Raw genomic sequence first — 24,155 nt, forward strand, 5'->3', positions numbered from 1 at the left:
GTATACTGATGGCAGGATACATCACAAAGGCCTCGACCTGGCTACAGGGGAGGATTCAGACCTGGAAATGATTATACTTCGAGTGTACTAACGCGTTCTCAGGTAGGCAGCTTTCCTTGGTCATCAAACTATCCTCCAAATTAATAAATTATGATGTTATGCAGATACTGGAGAAGGGTCCTTTATTTTGCCCTGTCAGTTATTTTGACACTTTTCAAATGGATGTAGATCTTCAGCAGTTCTTTCGGAAAGTGAGGTTGAAAGCACATTTTTCTGTTAAAGAACCGTCTCAAATTTTGCCGGATATAGGTAAACGTGATGACGAAGAAGATGAGATGTTAAAATTAACCGATTTAGGTTTGCAATTAAAGAGCACTTTTGTACCTCTTAAGAGTTACCATCCGCTAGAAACATTCATACATTTGGTAACAAAAGAAACACAACATAAAATGGACATGGCTAGAAGAGGAGATTTATGAGTAACACAGAATATTACAATACAAGAGAGACAAGCTATATGTGACCTAATGGGGATGAATCTCTGCCGACAAAGGGGGCTCAATTGTCATTATGGACAAGGTCAGATATATGCAAGAAGCGAATTGACAGCTGTCTGACATAAGCACTTATCAAATACTGGACCATAACCCCATATTTTGCATAAAATCTAAAATCTTGAATTTAGTGACAGATTATGTAGATCGGGGGGTTGTTGATAAGAAATTGTATGCTTTTTGATTAATCACTCACCAGTAACGCCAGTGTTTTATATACTTCCGAAAGTGCTCAAGACCTTGGATAATCCCCCCGGTCGACCAATTCTGGCCTCAGTTGATTCTGTGTTGTCTCCCCTGGCAATTGTCCTGGAGAAAATATTGACGCCATTGGTGAGGAATACTGATTCATTTCTGTTGGATACTTCTCACTTTCTGAAGGTTATACAGGAACTGAAGGAGGCTCCAGAAGATTGCTGACTTGTGACTATCGATGTGGTCAGTTTATACACTTCGATAGAACATAATAAAGGTATAGAATCAGTATTGTTAATGTTACCGTCGAGCCATTATTCTATAGAACAACAGGAATTTTTTGTGGATTTATTGCGATTAGTATTGTATGAAAATGACTTTCTATTTGGAGACCATTTTTATTTGCAGCGACGCGGTACCGCCATGTGCTCGAATGTGGCCCTGCCCTACACAAATGCGTTTTTGTCATCCTTTGAAAAACAGTACGTTTACACTCATGACCATTTTCAAAAATTTGTACTTACCTGAAAAAGATTTATAGATGACATTTTCTGCGTATGGGCAGGGCCACTCGAGTCCCTCCTTCTTTTTTCTGAACATTTGAAGAGTGGGGTGATCTGAAATTCACATTGACATATGATCGAAGTTTTGTCAGCATTTTAGACACTGTGGTAATGAAACATGAGGATGGATATTTGTATACTGATTTATACAGAAAAGAAATAGATAGAAACAGCGTTTTACATTATCAAAGTGCCCACCCATTGGCTCTGAAAAAAGCCATTCCGAAATCCCAATACATGAGGGTTAAGAAGATAGTTACAGACCCAGAGATGCAGCACAAAAGGATTGAAGTAATGACGTCCAGATTTTTGGACAGGGGTTATCCTAAAATGGAGGCTAGAAGTGATATGGGAGTGCAATCAGTCCCTAAAAATAAGAGCAACCGTATAGCGTTCATACAGAAATTCCATCCTTTCAATTATCATTTTGATAATATCATATGCAAGCACTGGCATATTCTAGGAAAATCATATCCAACAGTGGAGGAAGTTAAAAATCCCCCTCTTATCTGCAACAAGCGGAATCCAAAATTAAAGGGATCAACCAGTACGTGCAGACATAGGGAGTATGAAAGGGGGACAGATACAGAAAACTCTTACACATCAGAAATTTGGAACATTCCCCTGCATTGCATGCAATGCTCAAATGTACTAAAGGGCCACTTTCTTTTACCATCCGCGCACTGGAAAACCTTATAAAATCAAGAGTTATTTTACCTGTGATACTTGCAAACGTGATTTACCTTATAAAATGCCCTTGTGGCTTGTTGTATATAGGGGAGACCATGCAGACAGTTAAAGATCGCATCAATAGACATAAGTCCACTCTACGTAAAAATAATCTTTTATTACCTATACCTTTTCATTTTCATGACTGTAAACATTCTATTGCACAATTGAAATATCAGATAATAGAGCAGGTTCATCAGCCAAGAAGGGGAGGAGATATAAAAAAGTTGTTACTCAGGAGAGAGGCATTTTGGATCCATACATTGGATACCCTACAGCCTAAGGGTTTGAATAGGGATTATGAAGTCATGTGTTTTTTATAGTTTTTTTAATAGTCTTCTTATGTAGAGTGTATTTTCTTACAGACCGCACTACCACGTTGATAGTTTGAAGGACTTTTGTTTCCTTTGCAATGAATATGGATTAAAGTAAGGCTACTTTCACACTGCAGTTTCTGGGTCCGCTTGTGAGATCCGTTTCAGGGCTCTCACAAGCGGCCCAAAACGGATCAGTTTAGCCCCAATGCATTCTGAATGGATAAGGATCCGTTCAGAATGCATCAGTTTGCCTCCGTTCCGTCTCCATTCCGCTCTGGAGGCGGACACCAAAACGCTGCTTGCAGCGTTTTGATGTCAGCCTGACGATGCGGAGCCAAACGGATCCGTCCTGACTTACAATGTAAGTCAATGGGGACGGATCTGTTTTCACTGACACAATATGATGCAATTGAAAACGGATCCGCCTCCCATTGACTTTCAGTGTAAGTCCAAACGGATCCGTTTGCATTACCGTTTGGTAGTGCAAACTGATCCGTTCTGAACGGAGACAAGCGTTTGCATTATAGATGCGGATCCTTCTGTGCAGATACCAGATGGATCCGCACCTAACGCAGGTGTGAAAGTAGCCTAAGATGAAACATTCTGACGATTTACCTATGTAATTTCCTGTTTGTTTAATGAATTGATGATGTCAAGATCAGGTGATTTGGATTTGTACTTATAAAATGTTACTAAGTGTCATTTAGTATCATGCAGTTGAGAAAGGCTGGACGGGCCGAAATGCGTCCTGTAAATTTGTAATTTTTGAAGTTGAAATAAAAAATATAGCGTATTGGAAGCAAGAACGTCTGCTGGGATTATATGTCGGCCTTTGACATGGGGATTGCTCCTTCTCGTACAGCATGTACAAGGATCGTGAGCTGTTGAATCTTTTTTCTATCCTCAGGATAGGTCATCAATATCAGATCGGTGGCGGTCTGACTCCCGGCACCCCCGCCGAACAGCACGCTCGTAGTAGTGCTGCATTCTCTACGTTCTTTACCTGCAGGGCGCAGCAATTGCAGCAGCGAGCAGTGTAATTATAACTAGGGCATCCCCATTCACTTCTATGTGATGACTCCCGTCTCTTCAAATGAATAGGACGGAGCAACTCATCCTGGCATAGACAGGGGGCAGTACAGAACATGTAGTATTGCAGAGGAGCTACTAGACAATCAAAACAGGTGTTTTACCAGTGAAATGGCCATATTAATTGGTTAGATCTGAGTCTGAGGCATTGTATGTTGAGTTTAGTTTCAACTTACGCTGGCCCAGAAAAGACCATTGTATGCCGAAAATATTTTATCCTGAGACCATTGTATCTTGAGGTATCACTGTACAAGAATATCACTATTGTAATACTGATCGGATGTACAAGAATATAACTACTATAATACTGCCCCCTATGTATAAGAATATCACTATTGTAATACTGCTCGGAGGTGTAAGAGTATAACTACTGTAATACTGCCTCCTATGTACAAAAATATAACTACTATATTACAGCCTCCTATGTACACTAATATAATACTGCCCCTATGTACAAGATATAACTGCTATAATACAGCCTCCTATGTACAAGAATATAACTACTATAATACTGCCTCCTATGTACAAGAATATAACTACTATAATACTGCCTCCTATGTACTATAATACTGCCAACTATATGCAAGATTATAACTACTCCTCTCTGAATGTCTGGTCAGGCGGATGGAACCGATTTCTCCTGGATTCATTCTCTAAAATGTGAAGATTTTGATAAATCACCATCTAAATGCTCTGCAGGATATTCTGTACATGAGTAAAACACTGTGGGGTAGGGGTGGATTATGGTAGGGGTGTAATTTTCCTGTATAACAAAGTAACTTCTTTCTGTATATTTAGCTCCTGGGCTGGGGTCAGACATTTGCTAAATGTTCTTAAGCTGATAAATTCTGTACCCCCTGGTCTGAAGTAATTCCCACCTAACGCCCACTGCACCAGTCTCTTCCCTGGCAGAGGATCAATTTAATATTATAAGTGCTGCCAATGCATTTATGTGCCGGTGCAGTCGTCCATTACTCTTAAAGGGCACCTTCCTAATTCAAGTCACAGAAGGAGATAAAGACTATAAATGTATTCTATGATAAAATAAAATCCTGTGTGATACTCTACTAGCACAGAGTATTTCAGGGAGTAAGGGGCAGTAACCTTTCAGCTGTATGACACTGACCTGTCCTGTGTTCATATACAGACTTTTCACCATCTGCTTCCCCTCTGGATGGATTGCTGGCTGCTCAGAACCAGGGTGATGGCACAGATCCGAACAGTAGGAAACCCAAAGTCAATCCATTACCGGTTCTTGACTGGAACATTGACTGGATGGACGAACTGGAGGCGAAATACCACCACCGGAGCCAGAAGCAGCAATATCCATTCAATAAGAAGGTGAGGACATGTCTAGCATCTGTGTCTGGAGTAACAGAAAAGGAATGGAGCAGTCTGATGTGTAGCTATATATGTGCTATGGTCTGGGGTGTAGCTATAGGGGTGTAGATGTCTGGGATGTGACTATATTGGTGCAGTCATCTGGGGTGTAGCTATAAGGGTGCAGTGGTCTGGGGTGTAGCTATAAGTGTGCAGTGGTCTGGGGTGTAGCTATTGGGGTGCAGTCATGTGTGTTGTAGCTATAAGTGTGCAGTGGTCTGGGTGTAGCTATAGGAGTGCAGTCATCTGGGTTGTAGCTATAGGGGTGCAGTGGTCTTTGGTGTAGCTATAGCGGTGCAGTATTCTGGGGTGTAGCTATTGGTGTGCAGTGGTCTGGGTGTACCTATAGGAGTGCAGTCATCTGGGTTGTAGCTATAGGGGTGCAGTGGTCTTTGGTGTAGCTATAGCGGTGCAGTAGTCTGGGGCGTAGCTATAGAGGTGCAGTGGTCTGGGGTGTAGCTATAGAGGTGCAGTGGTCTGGGGTGTAGCTATAGGTGTGCAGTCATCTGTGGTGTAGCTATAAGTGTGCAGTGGTCTGTGGTGTAGCTATATGTCACGGTACCTTCTGTGACAGAAGTTAGAAGATCGGAGAGACTCTTGATTCTCAGTGTTGTGGTTTGGTAATGACCACACCTCTTGTCACGTGCAGCCCGTGGTCATTACTGCATTCCCTACTTAGTTTGGTCTCACACTTCATACCATGCAGTTGATATTCTCTGCTTGGGTTTGGAAGAGTTGGTGTGTGGACCTTACCTGTGTTCCTGCTCATCCATTTTCTATAAGATAAGTTGTACTGCTCTTTGTATTTGGTTGTTCCCCTGTGCTTGTTGTTACTAGGCCTCAGGGAGACACTGGTTCGTTCACCTGGGAAGGAACCAGTAGTCTCATTCCCTGCCACTACCTAGGGCATTTCAGGGCTCCTAGGGTCTAGGTTCCGGCATATGTATTTTCCCACCTTCAGGGTCTATACATACTGACAGGAGTCAGGGCCAGGTTTAGGGGCTTCCTAGGAGGTGATCTTTTCCCTCTCCCTAGCCTTGAGGCATAGTTCTGTGTCCCTCCCCTCCCCTGTAATCATGACATTATTAACTGCCGAAAAACTGCCATTTTATTCGGATCAGTGCAGCTATGGATCCTATGTCTACACTGGTCGGACACCTGCAGGGTCTGTCTTTGGAGGCAGCTGACCTCCACGCGACCGTTTTGCAGATTCAGAAACCACAGGCGGCTGGTTCCGGCGGTGAGTACCAGGCCTGCCCTGAACCTAAGGTTGCCCTCCCGGACAGATTTTTCATGGGGTAGCGACAATTTCCTTAGGTTCAGGGAGTCATGTAAATTGTACTTTAAGCTGCGTCCGTACTCTTCTGGGGATGAGAGTCAACATGTGGGTACGATCATTTCATTGCTTAAAGGTGACGCCCAGTCTTGGCCTTTTTCTCTGCTGATCGGATCACAGTCCCTCCAGTCGGTAGATGAATTTTTTAGACCCTTGGGTCTTATTTACGATGACCCGGATCAGATCTCTGAGGCCGAGACCAAATTACGTTGTTTACGGCAGGGAGAGCGCTCCGCGGAAACCTATTGCTCTGAATTTAGGAGATGGTCTACGGATAGGGAGTGGAATGATCCTGCTCTCCATAGCCAATTCTGTCAGGGGCTATCGGAGAGGCTTAAGGACGCGTTGGCCTTTCATTAAAATCCTGAGTCATTGGAAGCAGCTATGTCCCTTGCTGTATGTCTTGATAGACGCCTGAGAGAGAGATCTAGGGTTGCTCACCCTGAGGACGTACTGTCGAATAATGTGGCAGCTTCCTTTGACACTTATGGTGGAGAGACATCTGTGGTTACGCCATGTGACGAGCCTATGCAGTTAGGAGGAGCTACTCCTGGAACTGCTGGCAAGAGCTTTGGTCATATCAAGGGAGTCTGTTTTTGATGTGGAAAGAAGGGACATTTTGTAAATATTTGTCCGTATGTTCGAGTCAAGGTAAAACAAAAAAAAACTAAAAAGTTTAATCCCTAACTTACTATTGGTGGTGTGAGCCAGAAAACATACTTTTTTCATTTACTGGTAGTACCCGATTTCTCCTGTCGGCCGAGGTGGGGCTAGACTCCAAAACTGTGGGAATTAAGGTGTTTATTGACAGTGGGGCAGGGGTTAACCTAGTTGACGGTCAGTTTGTTTGTATGGATGGTTTGACAACAAATGCATTAGACAAAAATATTTTGGTGTTTGCAATTGATTGCGCTCCACTCACTCAAAAATGTTTATTAGTGATGATCAAGCACCCCGATGCTTGGGTTCTCTGCCCGAGCACACCGGGATGCTCGGGTGCTCTGCGGAGCACCCGAGCCCTATAGAAGTCAATGGGAGGACCCGAGCATTAAACCAGGCACCCCCTGCTCTGAAGAGGGGAGGGTGCCTGGTTCATAGGAAAAGGTCAGAAATTGATGGAAACACCACCAAAATGGGTCGGGGACAGCATGGGGAGGATGTCTGGATGCATCTTGGACTACAATGTCGCTGCTGGTAACGATGTTGCCCGAGTTGTACGCCACTTTTACAGACTGACCATAAAACTCACAAAACCGAAGATAAAAGCGATTTTAGATGAAAAATTGTTAGGAAACATTCTTTCCTGTATATTTACTTTTATATAAAGAGCAAGTTCAGACAAATTTTTTTGTGATTTTCGGAACTGGGGCCATGACTAAGAGGGACGGCCGGTGGTTTAGATTGTGTTGACCGGCCTCTTGGACGATCAAACTGAACTCATTGGAAGAGGAACGGCAGATGGCATCCGTATTGTACCTGTAGAGGTGAAATTCTTGTACCGGCGCAAGCTGAACCACAGCCGAAACCTTTGTTGCCACGAACGTTTTCATTAATCAACAACTTAAGTTGGAGGTTCGAAGACAATCCTCGGCAGCGTTATTCCCATTTCCCGCCGAGCATTTTCTGGGAAACTAAAGTCTTTGGGTTCCGGGGGGAGTATGGTTGCAAAGCTGAAACTTAAACTAATTAATGGAAAGGCACCACCAGGAGTGGAGCCTGCGGCTTAATTTGACTATGCACGGGAAGCTTCATCCGGCCCGGACACAGAAAGGATTGACAGATTGATACCTATTTTGCGATTCTGTGGGTGGTGGTGCATGGCCGTTTTAAGTGTGTGGATCAAGTCGATTTGTGTGGTTCATTCCGATAACCAAAGACACTCCTCCATGCTAATTAGTTACGTGACCCCCGGTGATTACGATTGTGTTGACCAGACTATCATCTGATGATAATGAACTTGGAAGAGAAACGGACGTTGAGCTGACCGTGTAAAATATTGTAGGTGAGGGCCTGCTGCCGCTTTGTTAACTCTAGATAACTTCTAAGCTGATCGCACGTCCCCGTGATGTTGACGATCTATTCGGATGTCTGCTCTATCAACTTTCGATGTTCTTTTTTGCGCCTACCATGGTGACCACGGGTAATGGGAAATCAGGGTTCGCTTCCGGAGAGGGAGCCTGAGGGATGGCCACGGCTACCACTTCCAAGAAAGTCAGGCGGTGGCGCCCAAATTTCCCAGTACCGACTCAGGGAGGTAGTGACGATAAATAACAATACAGGACTCTTAAGAGAGCCTGTCATTGGAATGTCATAGGTATTTAGGATGAGGAAACGTTATGCAGGAGATGTAAAGTATGATTGATGGCCTGCTGGTGACCCACTAAAACATTTGGGGTGAGGGTCTTCAGCTGAGCTGACCATCTAAAACATTATGGGTGAGGGCCTGATGGTGAGCTGACCATCTAAAACATTATGGGTGAGGGCCTGCTGGTGAGCTGACCATCTAAAACATTATGGGCGAGGGCCTGCTGGTGAGCTGACCATCTAAAACATTATGGGTGAGGGCCTGCTGGTGAGCTGACCATCTAAAACATTATGGGTGAGGGCCTGCTGGTGAGCTGACCATCCGAAAAATTATATAATAAGGCATATACGTGATGGACGAGGAGGATGAGAAAAGGAAGATTCAACCATATACCCTTTTTTGTGGCGGAAGGGGTGCATGGGAATACAGAGTATTCAGTACATTCTAAACAACACATTTAAAGTGCCTTTATGTTCAGTCCTGGCTTTCCTCTGGTGGAGTGGAGAAGTCAGGGGCAATCCAGGCCTTGTTCATTTTTATAAGAGTCAACCTGTCAGCATTTTCAGTTGACAGCCGGATACGCTTATCTGTTATAATGCCACCAGCAGCACTTAATACCCGCTCAGACAAAACGCTGGCGGCAGGGCAGGCCAGCACCTCCAAGGCGTAGAGCGCCAGTTCGTGCCACATGTCCAGCTTGGACACCCAGTAGTTGTAAGGCACTGAGGGATCACTGAAGACACTGACACGGTCTGCTACGTACTCCTTTACCATCTTCTAAAACTTTTCCCTCCTTGTGACACCAGGACGTGCATCATGTTGAGGGTGCTGGCGGGGTGTCATAAAACTGTCCCAGGCCTTGGAGAGTGTTGCCCTGCCTTTGCTGGAAGTGCTGTGTGTTCCCCTTGTCCCCCCACCTCGGTTGCCCAAGGAAGTACGGACTCTGCTGCCAGCGCTGTCAGATGGAAATTTTTGCAGCAATCTGTCAACAAGAAACTTCTGGTATAGCACCATTTTGCTCATCCTCTCCACCAGAGGAATAAGAGATGAGAAGTTCTCTTTGTAGCGGGGGTCCAGAAGGGTGAACACCCAGTAATCCTTGTTATCTAAAATGCGTATAACACGGGGGTCACGGGAAAGGCAGCCTAACAGGAAGTCAGACATGTGTGTCAGAGTACCAGTGGGCAAGACTTCACTGTCGTCATCAGGAGGATGACTGTCCATCTCCTCATCCTCTTCATCCTCTTCTGTCCACCCACGCTGAACAGATGGAATTAAAGTTTCATGGCTACTACCCAGTGTAGCGGAGGCAACCGTCCCCTGCTCCTGCTCCTCCTCCTCCAATACGCGCTGAGTAGACAAACTGAGGGTGTTCTGGCTATCACCCAGGGTCATGTCTTCTTCCCCCATTTCCAACTCTTCCCCACGAACAGCGTCGGCCTTAATTGTGAGCAGCGAGCATTTGAGTAGGCACAGAAGTGGGATGGTTACACTGACAATAGCGTTATCGCCGCTCACCATCTGTGTCAATTCCTCAAAGTTTCTTAACACCCATCCAAGCTGACTGGAAAGGCGACGACCGTGCTGCAGCTGGTATTCCATTACTGCCCTTTGCTGCTCACAAAGCCTGGCCAACATGTGTAACGTGGAGTTCCAGCGCGTGCTCACGTCGCACAACAGCCGGTGAGCTGGCAATTTCAAGCGCTGCTGCAGCGTCAACAGACCAGCTGAAGCTGTTGATGACTTGCGGAAATGTGCACACACGCGGCGCACCTTTGCCAGTAGCTCAGGCAAATTGGGGTAGGTTTTCAGAAACCGCTGAACCACTAAGTTAAAGACGTGGGCTAGGCATGAGATGTGTGTGAGCTTGCCGAGCTCCAAAGCCGCCACCAAGTTACGCCCATTATCACACACAACCATGCCCGGTTGCAAGTTGAGTGCGGAGAGCCACAGCTCAGTCTGGTCTCTTATCCCCTGCCACAGCTCTGCGGCGGTGTGCTGTTTATCCACTAAGCATATCATCTTCAGCACGGCCTGTTGACGCATCCCCACAGCAGTGCTACACTGCTTCCAGCTACCAGCTGATGGCTGACTGGTGCTGTACGCGGAGAATTCGGAGGTGGAAGTGGAGGAGGAGGAGCCACTTACATAGGTGCTGGCGGTAACCCTGATGGAAGTAGGGCCCGCAATCCTGGGCGTCGGTAGCACCTGTGCAATCCCAGGGTACAAGTCGCTCCCAGCCTCCACTACGTTCACCCAGTGTGCCGTCAGGGAAATGTAGCGTCCCTGGCCACAAGCACTTGTCCATGTGTCAGTCGTTAGGTGGACCTTAGCAGTAACTGCGTTGGTCAGGGCACGGGTGATGTTAGCAGACACATGCCGGTGTAAGGCGGGGACGGCACACCGGGAAAAATAGTGGCGGCTGGGGACTGAGTACCGAGGGACGGCCGCCGACATCAGGCCGCGAAAGGCATCGGTGTCCATAAGCCTAAATGGCAACATTTCAACCGCCAGTAACTTAGAAAGTTGAGCGGTTAGTGCCATGGCCTGTGGGTGGGTGGCTGGGTATTTGCGCTTGCGTTCAAATGCCTGGGGTAAAGACATTTGGACGCTGCGCTGGGACAGGGAAGTGGATGTGGTCGCTGATGGTGCTTGCGACGGTACAGGTGCAGCGTGGGAGGCATCCGGGACTGCGCCTTCGACAGGCGATTGATCGTCACCCAACATAGGGGAAGAGGAGGCAGTGGTGTGACCCGCGGACACAGATTGTGGACCCAGGCATTCCTCCCACTTGCGGTGCTTGGCTGCCATGTGGCGGATCATGCTGGTGGTGGTGAGGTTGCTACTGTTCACACCTCGGCTCATTTTGGTGTGGCACAGGTTGCAAACTACTATTCTTTTGTCGCCTGCACTTTCTGCAAAAAAGCGCCATACCGTGGAACACCTACCCCTTGGCAAGGGAGATTTCCACAAGAGGGTGCTCCGTGGAACACTTGCGGGCCTGTTTGGCGTGGCCCGCCTTCTCCCTGTTTCCACCCCACTGCCTCTTCCAGCCTGTTGCGGTGCTGCAGATTGCTCCCCCTCGGGACTGCTGTCCTCGCTCGCGTTTCCGCCTTCCCATGTTGGGTCAGTGACCTCATCGTCCACCAAGTCCTCTTCAACTTCCCCACTCCGATCATCCTCCTCATTTGCTGACCCCAACACAACTTCAGTGATTGACAACGGTATATCATCCTCTTCATTAACCTCTGCAGACAGTAATTGTGGTTGACTTGATGGCAACTGTGTCTCGTCATCATCCACCTCCTTAAACACATCCTCTTGTGAGTGTAAAGGCTCTAGAGGTTGAGAATCAGGGCACAAGATCTCATGTCCCCCTTCAAGAGTGCTTGGAGAGAGGGCCAAATTAAGTGATGGGGGTGAAAATAGCTTCTCGGAACATCCGAGTACCAGATTGCTTGTTTGGCCAGACTCTACATGGTGGGAGGAAGGATGATCAGGGTGAGGATTGTGTAGTTGACCAGACTGTTGGCTACTGAGACTGGACTTGGTGGAAGACAGGGTGGTGCTTAACCCAGTGGAAGCATTATCTGCTGCAATCCAACCGACCACCTGGTCGCACAGGTCTGACTTCAAAAGTGTTGTCTTGCGATTTGGATTAAATATAGGCCTCACACACTGTCTAGAAATAAGTGTATATTTGCTTCTCACTGGTCACAGCAAGCAGCAAGCAGAGTTTGAACAATAACTGACTGTAACTGCTATTTGGATTAAATATAGGCCTCACACACTGTCTAGAAATAAGTGTAGATTTGCTTCTCACTGGTCACAGCAAGCAGCAAGCAGAGTTTGAACAATACAGAAACTGACTGTAGCTGCAATTTGGATTAAATATAGGCGTCACACACGGCCCAGATATCAGTGCTGGTTTGCTTCTCACTGGTCACAGCAAGCAGAGTTTGTATAATACAGAAACTGACTGTAACTGCAATTTGGATTAAATATAGGCGTCACACACGGCCTAGATATCAGTGCTGATTTGCTTCTCACTGGTCACAGCAAGCAGAGTTTGAACAATACAGAAACTGACTGTAACTGCAATTTGGATTAAATATAGGCCTCACACACGGCCTAGATATCAGTGCTGATTTGCTTCTCACTGGTCACAGCAAGCAGCGTTTGTAGAATGCAGAAAATGAATGTCACTAACGGTCGCCCTGACAAAAAAAAAAATTCCCCCAAAATAAATTTTGCTGCCACCTCTAACAATAGTCCTTAAAAGGACTTTTGGGTCTCTGAAAGGTTTGAGATCAAATTTGCTCTACACTCGCTCTGTCCCTTCCTAACAGCAGCTCTCCCTGACTCGCAATGAGCCGAACCCGTGTGACCGGGTGCTATATAGCACCCGATGACATGTTCCGGCCAGCCAATCACTGTAATGCCAGTAGAAAACATGTCTAATGGCATTACAGTGATGGCAATACTTACCAGCATGTTTATTGGCTGCTTAAAAGGCGCCAAACATCCGGGGAGGAGACTCGAGCATGGCGCTCGAGCACATGTGGTACTCGGCAGAGCGCTCGGATCTGCCGAGCATAGCGACGCTCGAGCGAAACCGGTACTCGGCCGAGCATGCTCGATCATCACTAATGTTTATCACAAATTGTGCAGGACATCCATTTAAAGGTGGGTGATTGTCATCAAGAATTTATCTCGTGTTTTGTGCTGGAGGGTCAGCCTGCTCCGGTGGTGCTAGGTTTACCTTGGTTAAGTAAACATAATCCTACCATCGATTGGCAAGCGAGACAGATTCTTGATTGGAGTGATTATTGCATAGACAACTGTCTTAGCATGTTGCTTTTTGTTGTAACCACTAAAGCTGTACCTTCCTTTATTTCTGATTTTGCTGATGTATTCTCTGAAAGTGGAGACCAGGAGTTATTCCCACATTGAGAGTATGATTGCCACTATCAACCTTATTCCCCGAGCTAAATTGCCCAAATCTCGGTTGTATAATCTTTCTGAACCTGAAAGAGCAGCCATGCGACAGTATATCACTGAGAGTTTGGCTAAGGGACATATTAGACCGTCCAAATCCCCAGTTGCTGCAGGGTTTTTCTTTGTTAAGAAAAAGGACGGAACTTTTAGGCCATGTCTGGATTTCCGTGAGCTTAAATCGCATTACTGTCCGTGTTTCTCTATCCCCCTTCCTTTGATCCCAGATTTGTTCAATCAGATTGTTGGTGCCAAGGTGTTCTCTAAGTTGTATTTGAGGGGGGCATATAATCTGGTAAGGGTCAAGAAGGGGGACAAATGAAAGATGGCCTTTAATACCCCTGAAGGTCATTTTGGGAATTTGGTCATGCCTTTTGGGTTGACCAAATCCACAGTTCCGTTCCGCGGACAAGAATAGGCATTTTTTATAACACTGCCGGCCATGTGCACATGGCCGGTGTCAGTGTTTTGCGGATCCGCAAAACACTTACGGACGTGTGAATGGACGCTTAAGGCATGACTTAGGGTACCCCCTCTGAGAAAACCTCCTCTGTAAGTCATTTGCTGCTTCCTTAAAGTCTACCCATTCCGAGCAGTTACTGCGGACCCTTAAGTACTGTCCTTTAGGTATTCAATTTTTCAGCCTATCAGGGTGCACACTTTCCCATCTAAGCAAAGTATTTGTCACCTTGGGCTTACGGAACATGTTAGTTGTTATTTTTCCTGAATTCCCAATACTGATGGAGAGATCCAGGAAAGTAAGGTGGGTTTCACTGATTTCACTCGTTAAAAACAGACCCAGTTCATTCTTATTTAATTGTGAGACAAATTCTTTAAATGCCCCATTTGTGTTATTCCACAATATAAAGACATCAATAAATCTTATCCATAGGATAACTGAGGATGTCCACTGTTCCATTTTCTCACAGAACACAAATTCTATTTCCCACCAGCCCAGGTAGAGATTGGCAAAAGTGGGGGCACATGGGGTCCCCATTGCCACTCCCCTGAGCTGGTGGTAAATTTTGCGGTCAAAGGTAAAGATATTATGGGTCAATATAAATTCAAGCAGTTCCATCACAAAATGATTATGTGAGGACAGATGTGACCCCCTTTCCATTAGGAATGTTCTAACTGTCTGACAGCCTTTATCTTGTGGTATTGAACTGTAGAGCGCTTCTCCATCCAGGCTGGCTAGACATGTACCCGTATCACAATAGATGTCATTTAGATGTCTCAAGACATATGATGGTGGATTCACAACGAATGGCCTCAGTATCTCATCAACATACACATTGATTTTTTCCTTGAGGCTGCCTACCCCTGATACAATGGGCCTGCCCTTCAATGGGGATAGCCCTTTATGAATTTTTGGGATACTATAGACGGCTGCTAATATAGGGTGTTCAGGCAACAAAAAAGCAAACTCCCCCTTGTCTATGAGATGCTGGTGCATTGCTTTTTGCAAAATGTTAGACAATTCACATTTGAACAGTTCCATCGGATTATGCTCCAATCTCTTATAGCACCCTTTATTATCCAGTAATCGCATGCACATTTCCACATACTTTATGTCATCTAGGATCACTATGTCCCCCTCCTTATCTGAGGGTTCTATTACTATAGTGTCCTCCTTATTTAACATTTCCAGAGCCACTAATTCCTATTTTGTGACATTTGACGCATGTGGTTTGTGCAACTGGAGTGACCTAATTTTTTCTGTTGTAGCTAAAAGAAAAGCTTTCAAAGGGGAATACTCATTTATTGGAGGATTCTTTCTTGACGGTGGTCTTAGATTTGTGAAAGGACCTTCACCTATCTGTCTCTCCCCCTCTTCAAGGAGGTCTGCAAGAAGACTAACATCGCGCAGTTCCGTTGGTTCAATGCCCAATTTCCGGCACTCTTCCTTATTATTTGTAAGGAAGAACTTGCGCCATTTCAGCTTTCTGACAAAAAGATTTGGGTCCTTTACCTAATTAAATAGGTTAAAATGGCAGTCTGGGACAAATGAGAGGCCTTTGCGCAATCAATTCATCTCTGTTTGATTAAGGGAAGCTATAGAGGAACGATTGTCTGAAAAGGACATGCGTCCATACACTGTAACTCCTCCCACTTCTGATAAAACCACAATAGAGGAAAAGTGTTAAAACTGGGAGTTTCCATAGCAACCAATCAGATTCCAGCTGCCTTATTTCACAGGCCCTTGGGAATATGAGAACTGCAATCTGATTGGTTTCTATGGCAGCTGCCCACATTTTGCCCTTGCATCACTTTTTCTGTCCCACTGTCCTTATGTCCGCACCTCCAGATCCCCACTAAGAAGGTTCTAGATAATTACTCTGCTCCTCCCGCTGCCAGATCACATTTCCATCATGTCGTCCTCATCTGACCTTGTAGTGAAGATTCCTCTCCCCGGCCGCCATCTACACATCTCACAACACCTGAACCCTGGGAACCTGCAATAATCAGAGACTTCTCTACCACATCCACTGCGAGTGCGGAATCAATACACAGCACTTTACGCATCCTCTGGGGTCTCCTGCACCCGCGCTGCACGTCTCACACACGGCCAGGGTCATAATGTCAGAATTTTATGAAAATAACTAGGACATGGTTACAAAGAGCCATGTAGGCACGGTGGTATCTGCGCTGCCCTCCGTAATCACCTCCCTGAGGATAATATACAGTAACATACAGATAATCTGGCATCCCCGGAACTGACTCACAATTTATATTTGCTGGCATGAAAAAATATTGTCATGGAGAAAACCGCCACAGTTTTACTGTAAAGTCGTTTTCTCACAGCCAGTGTTTGGTCCATCAGTGATGTTGAGGCAAAACCAGAAGCGAAAAAAGAAATGAGGTCTAATCGAAAGATCTGCACCTGTTCTGTGTTTTAGGCTATTTTCACACTTGCGGCAGTGTGATCCGGCAAGCAGTTCCATCGTCGGAACTGCCTGCCGGATCCGCCGATCTGGATGTGACTGAAAGCATTTGTGAGACGCATCCGGGTGCGGATCCGTCTCACAAATGCATTGCAAGAACGGATCCGTCTCTCCGCTTGTCATGCACTAATACATTCCTATAGGGAAAAATGACGGATAAAACCGTAGCATGCTACGGTTTTATCTTTTGCCTGATCAGTCAAAATGACTGAACTGAAGACATCCTGATGCATCCTGAACGGATTACTCTCCATTCAGAATGCATGGGGATATGCCTGATCAGTTCTTTTCCGGTATAGAGCCCCTGTGACGGTACCCTTAGACCCACACCTGGTTTTGGCTCATGGAAATCACTGACCAGAGACTGACGTGTGAATGAGGCATAACACTGACTACACACAGATTCTCTTGGTGACGTGTGTCCTGTAAGAAGGTTTAGAAAAGTAAATATCTGCCAAATTTGGCAGAACTATGCATAGAAATTGCAGCTTTTACTACGTGCCGTGTGAACACGGTGTTAGGACATGGGGGGAGATTTATCAAACTGGTATAAAGGAAAACTAGCTTAGCTGCCCATAGCAACCAATCAGATTCTACCTTTCATTTTTCAGAGGCTCTCTGAAAAATGAAAGATGGAATCTGATTGGCTGCTATTGGCAACTAAGCCAGTTTTCCTTTATACCAGTTTAATAAATCTCCTCCATTGACTTTATCGTTACAATGTGTTTCAGGTGGAGCCATTCAAGTAATGTTGTATGTTCAGAAGATCTCTCTTTGACCTGTCCAACTCATCCGACCGACCACAGTGAAGGCTTCATGGAAAACGCCACAACCTGCGGAGCCACTTGTGCAGAACACCATACATAGAGCAGTCACCATGTTGGGCCAGAGACTTTGCAGCAATATTCACACCCCTTTTGTCGCTCCTGTGATCTTTCTCGTTATGTCTGTTTAGTTGACTTCTGTGACCATTGTCATCATCTTTGTAACAGGTGGTGGACACTGAGAAGATGTCACTAGTCACAATTCTTGGATGACATTCCCAGGACTTGATGCCAGTGCGGTGTATATAACAGTGCATTGTTTTACATCAGATACAGTGAAACTTCTCCAAAAGACCTTTTTTTTTAAGAAGACCACATCCTTATCCAGCACAGATCTTCATAGAATACATACTGGACAATGACTATGAGAAGATCATTGCCCTAGAAGACCACATTTCAATGCAGTTGTGTATGGTCGCCTCAAAAATATTTCACTTTATTCTGGATTATCGGGAAAAGTGTATAGAAGATGCAAACACCAGGGATAGCACATATTGTAGCATGAGGTTTGTTTCACATTTCCATTTACCTAATCCGGCAGAGGAACAGCCTGCTGGAGTTCACCGCATCCGGCATAGCCCGATACTGTCTTTCACTGCCGGACCATATTGATTATAATTCATGCATCGGTCTTTGTCTGGCCAGAACCAGGCACTCATACTGGAAGCCAGATAGATCCCTGCAGAATCCCATTATAGTCAATGGGGTCCGGCAGTGAACAGCAGTATCCTGCTATGCCGGATATGGTGAACTCCAGCAGGCTGTTCCACTGCCGGATCAGGTAAACGAAGATGTGAAACTAGCCTAACATTTCTGCTTTCCTGAGTTCAGAGTCACTTAAAGGGCCTCTCCTTTCCTATGTAAACAATGCTAAATTAATCCCTGTGCTTCCTGTCAGTGAGTGGGAGCATTTTTATCTACAGCCAGAAACTCAAAACCTGTCCCAATCTAATGCTTCTCACAGCTGAGAGTTTGTTACAGTTATATCCAGTCTAGGCAATAATCTTGGCCTCCAGACTAATACATTTTACCTGCACTGATGGATTTTAACAAATGATGAGGATGGGAAATACATTTGTGCTGCTAATTGTCCAATTCACAGAGAATAGTGTGTAATAGACCCTCAGATGTGAGACATGTTGGGGGAGATTTAATGAAACTGGTGTACAGGAAATCTGCTTTAGTTGCCCATAGCAACCAATTAGATTCCACCTTTCATTTTTCAGAGCTCCTATGGAAAATGAAAGGAGGAATTTGATTGGTTGCTATGGGCAACTAAGCCAGTTCTACTTTACACCAGGTTTGATAAATCTACCCCATTGGGTCTGTACATGATTTCAGCTTCTGAATGTTCTCATTCACTAAGATCAAGCAGAGATCTTGAAAATAGTGACAAATATACTGTAAACACAGAGGGGGGCATTTATTAAGACTGACGCTTTCCGCGCCAGTCTTAAAGGGGTTATCCTATAAATAATGTAAAAAATGATAATCAGACATCATGTAGTACATGACAACCTCTTTCTAACAAAGCTAGAACCAGCCCTGTACCTCACATGGATCCAGAGATCTCCACATTCATTAATCTGCTAGATCTATATAAAGCTGACAGCTCAAGGGGAGTGTCTTTTCTGCTGCAGCTAAAGGGGCATGTCCGTTTTGAAGGATGAAACTGAGCATATGTGGCCTTCTCAGTGAGCAGGTCAAAGAAATAAGAAAAAAACAAACTGCAGGTGGCGATATACAGATACATTTTATTGGATAACTCAGTGGCTATGCTAAATTTTTAATTACATGCAATTACAAAAGTATTCAGATCCAGGTGCTGGTTTGAAAACTGTAGAATATTTTTCGTGGGACAACCCCTTTAAGTCCCACTGCGCTGCTGGAGGAAGCCCCAAAGTTATGTGGAGGGGGGGTTTGGTGCTTCCTCCAGCAGGCCATGCAACACACTTTATATCTACTGCAGACCCCTTTTGTTGGTGTAGATTTAAGCCATTTTCCATGTCAAAAACCCATGCGGAAAACGATAAATGACCTGGGCCTACTGGCCCACCCACTTCTCCGCCCACTCCAAGCTCCCTTTTCTCTGCACTTCGGAAAAGCGGTGTGAGCGGGGAAAAGTCTCGGATTTTGCTGCACAAATGCTGTGTGGCAAAATCTGTGAGTTTAATATGCTACTATTGTGGTGTATATTAGTTAATAAATGTCCCCCAGAATCTATAAAAATTTTTAAAAAAATGCATTATATTAATAATGAATCTTTATTTACATAAGACTGGACCAGCCCTTTAAATATTCTAATATAGGGATAGGGTGGATTAGTTAGGTTATATCTATAGTAGCTGTAGGAGGTCTGTAATCTGTGGCTCTAAAGCTGTCGTGCAACTCCCAGCATGTTCCGATAGTCGCAGGTCATAAAGGTCACTTCAACCTAACAGTTCATTTTTAATACATCTAACAATTGTTAGGCAGAGAAAGAGGCTCTTGGGTAGTCAGATTGACAGCCTTGCATCTTCTGGTTACCCCCCAGCTGCATAGCGGGTAGATGTTATTGGATTTTTTGTAGTAGGAATTTCATTTGTTTACAATGTGTATACTTTGGGACTATTTTTGATAAAGCAATATTTGTATGTTTATATATGTATGTTTATATATCCGCTGTCTGCTCCACAGGTCAGGTGACTTATTATAATAATAATAATTTATATCAGTAGAAAGGCTGGCGCCACCAACCGACAGATTGCTGCATGTCACACATTCAAAAACATACATTCCCAAATACAAAGCAATGTATGATTTTAGCAAGTGAGCTCACAAAAGGTTCAAAAATATAGAGAGTTTTTATGAGGAATCACAAGGAGGAAGATGCAAATGTTAAAGAGCATCTGTCGGCATGATCATCCCTAGTAAACCAGTATACTGCCTGGTAGGGTTGTTCATGGTGAGTGCAAGGATCCCTCTCTTGCAGCAATTGTATGTGCAGTTTTTGAGAAAGTCATTCTTTTATTTTGTTGTGATTTAGGTGCTTGGAGCACCAAGGGTTGGGTCTAGCCCCTTAGAGCTCTGATTTATCTCTGCCTTTCACCCTTTGCCACTGCCTATCCCCTACTAATGGGCAGGGCTGGTCATCCTCACTGTTCCAATGCCCAGCCCTGAAATTTCACTCCTGCAAGAGTATAACTGGCACATGCACAGTGGATCGTAATCTGCTGTCCCTACCCTGAGATCTGAACTGCACTAATTGTGCTCCCACCAGCGCGAGATTGATGGGCCAGGCGTTGGAACAGTGAGGATACCCAGGCCTGTGAATCAGTGGGAGAGAGGGAGGAGCAAAGAGTGAATGGTGGAGGTGAAGCAGTGATCTGAGGGGCTAGGCCTGTCCCTGGGTGCTCTAAGCACCTCATCAGCATAAAATAAAAGTGTGAATTTCTTAAAAACTGGATAGCTGCAAGAGGGGGGTCCTTGAACAAATGCTCTGATCTTGCAAACCAAATACACATCATGATAAAACACCCCTGATTATCCTTCTGAACCACATACAGTGTAAGAACAACATACAGAATGGATATACCAGGCTTCCCAAAAACAGGAGCCAGAGACAAAAACAGCCAAACAAGGATCCAGTCCAGACTGGAATCACTGTGTAACAAATCCATACAAGACCCACAAAGACTTAATAGCAGTGAATACCCCTACTAATGAAAATCTAGAAACACCAAATATGTGAAGTGTGTGCATAAAAAACAATCCAAGAAAGATAATCAGAGATTTACCAGGGAAAAAGCAAACATCTCCAGAATGAAGATAAACAGTGACCAGGAGAGATGATCAGCAGTGTGTATCGTCACAACATGACTTCCTCATCGGTGATTCCTCATAAACGTACACATTATTATGGCCACCAGCTAATATCCAGAGTAACCGCCGAGGGCAGCAAGGAAAGCAGCAGCTACACGGGCTGGGAGAGACTCAATAAAGTCCAGGTAGGTGGTCACAGGTATCTGGAGCCATGCTGACTGCAGTGCATCCCACAGCTGCTGGAGGGTGCATGACGAGGATCCATAGAGCGCACACGATTGAGGGGGTCCACAGATGCTCAGTTGGGTTCAAGTCTGGGGGTCAGGGTAGTACTTGGAAGTCTTGGTGGCAGTCTTCCAACCAATGTCAGACATTTCTAGCATTGTGACATGTCACATTGTCGTGCTGGAAGATCCCATCCGCCCCATGGAAGACAATCAGCACGTATGGGTGTACGTGATCTTCAAGGATGGATTCATACTTATATCGGTTGACAGTGCCTTCCACATGGATGAGTGGGGCCAGAGAATGCCATGAAAATATTCCCCAGACCATAACACTGCCACCACCAGCTTGTGTTTATCCAGCAATGGTTGCAGGGTATTTGTTCTCTGATGTTTCTTGCTTGACACACCAACATCCATCCATTCAATGAAGCAGAAAATGTGACTTTGCCAATCAACAGAGGTTCAGTTCTGATACTGCTAAGAATATGAAGTCTTTTCTGCGGATATTACTTTGTTAGCAGAGGTGCGTTGACCATCCATCTGCTTCGGAGCCAAATACATAGTAGTGTTCACTGAACTGTTGTTTTAGAAACACGTCTGGTAGCCCCTGGTTCATTTTGGCGGTGAGCTGCTGCATTGTAGCGTGTCAGTCCGACGTTCATCACTTACATTAATAGCGTGTGGTGCTCCGCAGTTTCCACGTTGCTTATTCACAATCAGTGGCGTGCCCAGGGTGTTTGGCACCCGGGGCGGGTCATTTCTCTGGCACCCCAAATACTTGACCACATACTTCTTACATCCAGGGATATCTCCTGTCATGTAGACCTTCTCTTTCCTCTTCTCCTCCATTTGACCCAGACCGCCATGAGAAATTCTTTCAGCCGCATCTCGTCTCTACAGAGTTTGTAACACAGACACGCTAGATTTCTCAGTTTTTCCATCAACCTCCCCATCCTGGTGTCCCCACAGTGTCATCCTGCTGCCACCCCCAATACTGTGCCGTTGTGCCCCCTAATGCCCCAGGTACTATACTGCTGAAAAAATAGTGACCCTAAGGCCTCATGCACACGACCGTTGTTGTGTTCCGTTCCACAAAATGGGGTTCCGTTGTTCCGTGATCCGTTTCCGTTTTTGTTTCCGTGTGTCCCCCACGCTGCCCCCACACAGTAGTGTCCCCCACGCTGCCCCCCACACAGTAGTGTCCCCCACACAGTAGTGTCCCCCACACAGTAGTGTCCCCCACACTGCCCCCCACACAGTAATGTCCCCCCACGCTGCCCCCCACACAATAGTATCCCCCACGCTGCCCCCACACAGTAATTTCCCCCACACTGCCCCCCACACAGTAGTGTCCCCCCACACTGCCCCCCACACAGTAGTGTCCCCCACGCTGCCCCCCACACAGTAGTGTCCCCCACACCACTGCCCCCACACAGTAGTGTCCCCCACGCTGCCCCCACACAGTAGTGTCCCCCACGCTGCCCCCCACACAGTAGTGTCCCCTACACTGCCCCCCACACAGTAGTGTCCCCCACACTGCAGTGTCCCCCACATTGCCATCCCTCCCATAATAAATTGCCACCCCACTGTGTCACACAGTATCCCACCATATTCCCCCTCATGTCCCCCAAAGTTGCCACATTATAAAATAAAATACAAGTTTGCCCCCACACGTCCTCTGTCCACCCCGGCCCCCTCATGTCCCCCAAAGTTGCCACATAAAAGAAAGAAAGAAACCCTAAAAGCTAAATACTTACCTGCACTTGCTTGCAGAGTCCCGGCACTGTGCTGCTGAGTCCCGGCACAGGGGCGCGCGATGACATCATCACGTGCGCCTGCGCCCGGATTTCACTACCGCATAGGTCACGGGTGTCAGCGCTTCAGCAATGAGCGCTTTCATCTGTATTGATGGAAGCGCTCATTGCTTCTGGGCCTGCTGGCACCCCCGTCAGAGCCCCCCCGGGCACGCCACTGTTCACAATGATGCCATTTGTCCCCTCACGATACACTTTCCACACAGCAGCACGATCTGCTCAGTTACTTGTCCTGAAAGCCAATAATCATCTCTTTATACAACTCTGATAAACCGCCCTTATACCCATAACAGCAACGAGGGATATGTCTGCAGACAGCCTATCCACATCCCTTATACAGTGGGATGCGAAAGTTTGGGCAACCTTGTTAATCGTCATGATTTTCCTGTATAAATCGTTGGTTGTTGCGATAAAAAAATGTCGGTTAAATATATCATATAGGAGACACACACAGTGATATTTGAGAAGTGAAATGAAGTTTATTGGATTTACAGAAAGTGTGCTATAATTGTTTAAACAAAATTAGGCAGGTGCATAAATTTGGGCACTGTTGTCATTTTATTGATTACAAAACCTTTAGAACTAATTATTGGAGCTCAAATTGGCTTGGTAAGCTAAGTGACCCCTGACCTACATACACAGGTGAATCCAATTATGAGAAAGGGTATTTAAGGGGGTCAATTGTAAGTTTCCCTCCTCTTTTTTAATTTTCTCTGAAGAGTAGCAACATGGGGGTCTCAAAACAACTCTCAAATGACCTGAAGACAAAGATTGTTCACCATCATGGTTTAGGGGAAGGATACAGAAAGCTGTCTCAGAGATTTCAGCTGTCCGTTTCCACAGTTAGGAACATATTGAGGAAATGGAAGACCACAGGCTCAGTTCAAGTTAAGGCTCGAAGTGGCAGACCAAGAAAAATCTCGGATAGACAGAAGCGACGAATGGTGAGAACAGTCAGAGTCAACCCACAGACCAGCACCAAAGACCTACAACATCATCTTGCTGCAGATGAAGTCAATGTGCATCGTTCAACCATTCGGCGCACTTTACACAAGGAGATGCTGTATGCGAGAGTGATGCA

At 45.6% G+C, this 24,155-nt stretch overlaps 1 protein-coding gene across 3 annotated transcripts in view; it reads left to right on the forward strand.

Moving 5' to 3' along the window:
* Positions 1–18,715, forward strand: part of ROBO4 (roundabout guidance receptor 4) — a 140,065-nt gene extending 121,350 nt beyond the window's left edge. For all 3 annotated transcript variants that reach the window (XM_040431121.1, XM_040431123.1, XM_040431122.1), the window contains 2 exons: positions 4,595–4,788; positions 17,140–18,715. In XM_040431121.1, the coding sequence (XP_040287055.1) occupies positions 4,595–4,788; positions 17,140–17,157 (212 nt within the window). In that variant the 3' untranslated portion in view covers positions 17,158–18,715. The remainder of the gene's footprint in view (positions 1–4,594; positions 4,789–17,139) is intronic.
* Positions 18,716–24,155: the final 5,440 nt, after the last annotated feature.

This window comes from Bufo bufo, chromosome 1 (assembly GCF_905171765.1).
Source record: "Bufo bufo chromosome 1, aBufBuf1.1, whole genome shotgun sequence".
Classification (NCBI taxonomy): domain Eukaryota; kingdom Metazoa; phylum Chordata; class Amphibia; order Anura; family Bufonidae; genus Bufo; species Bufo bufo.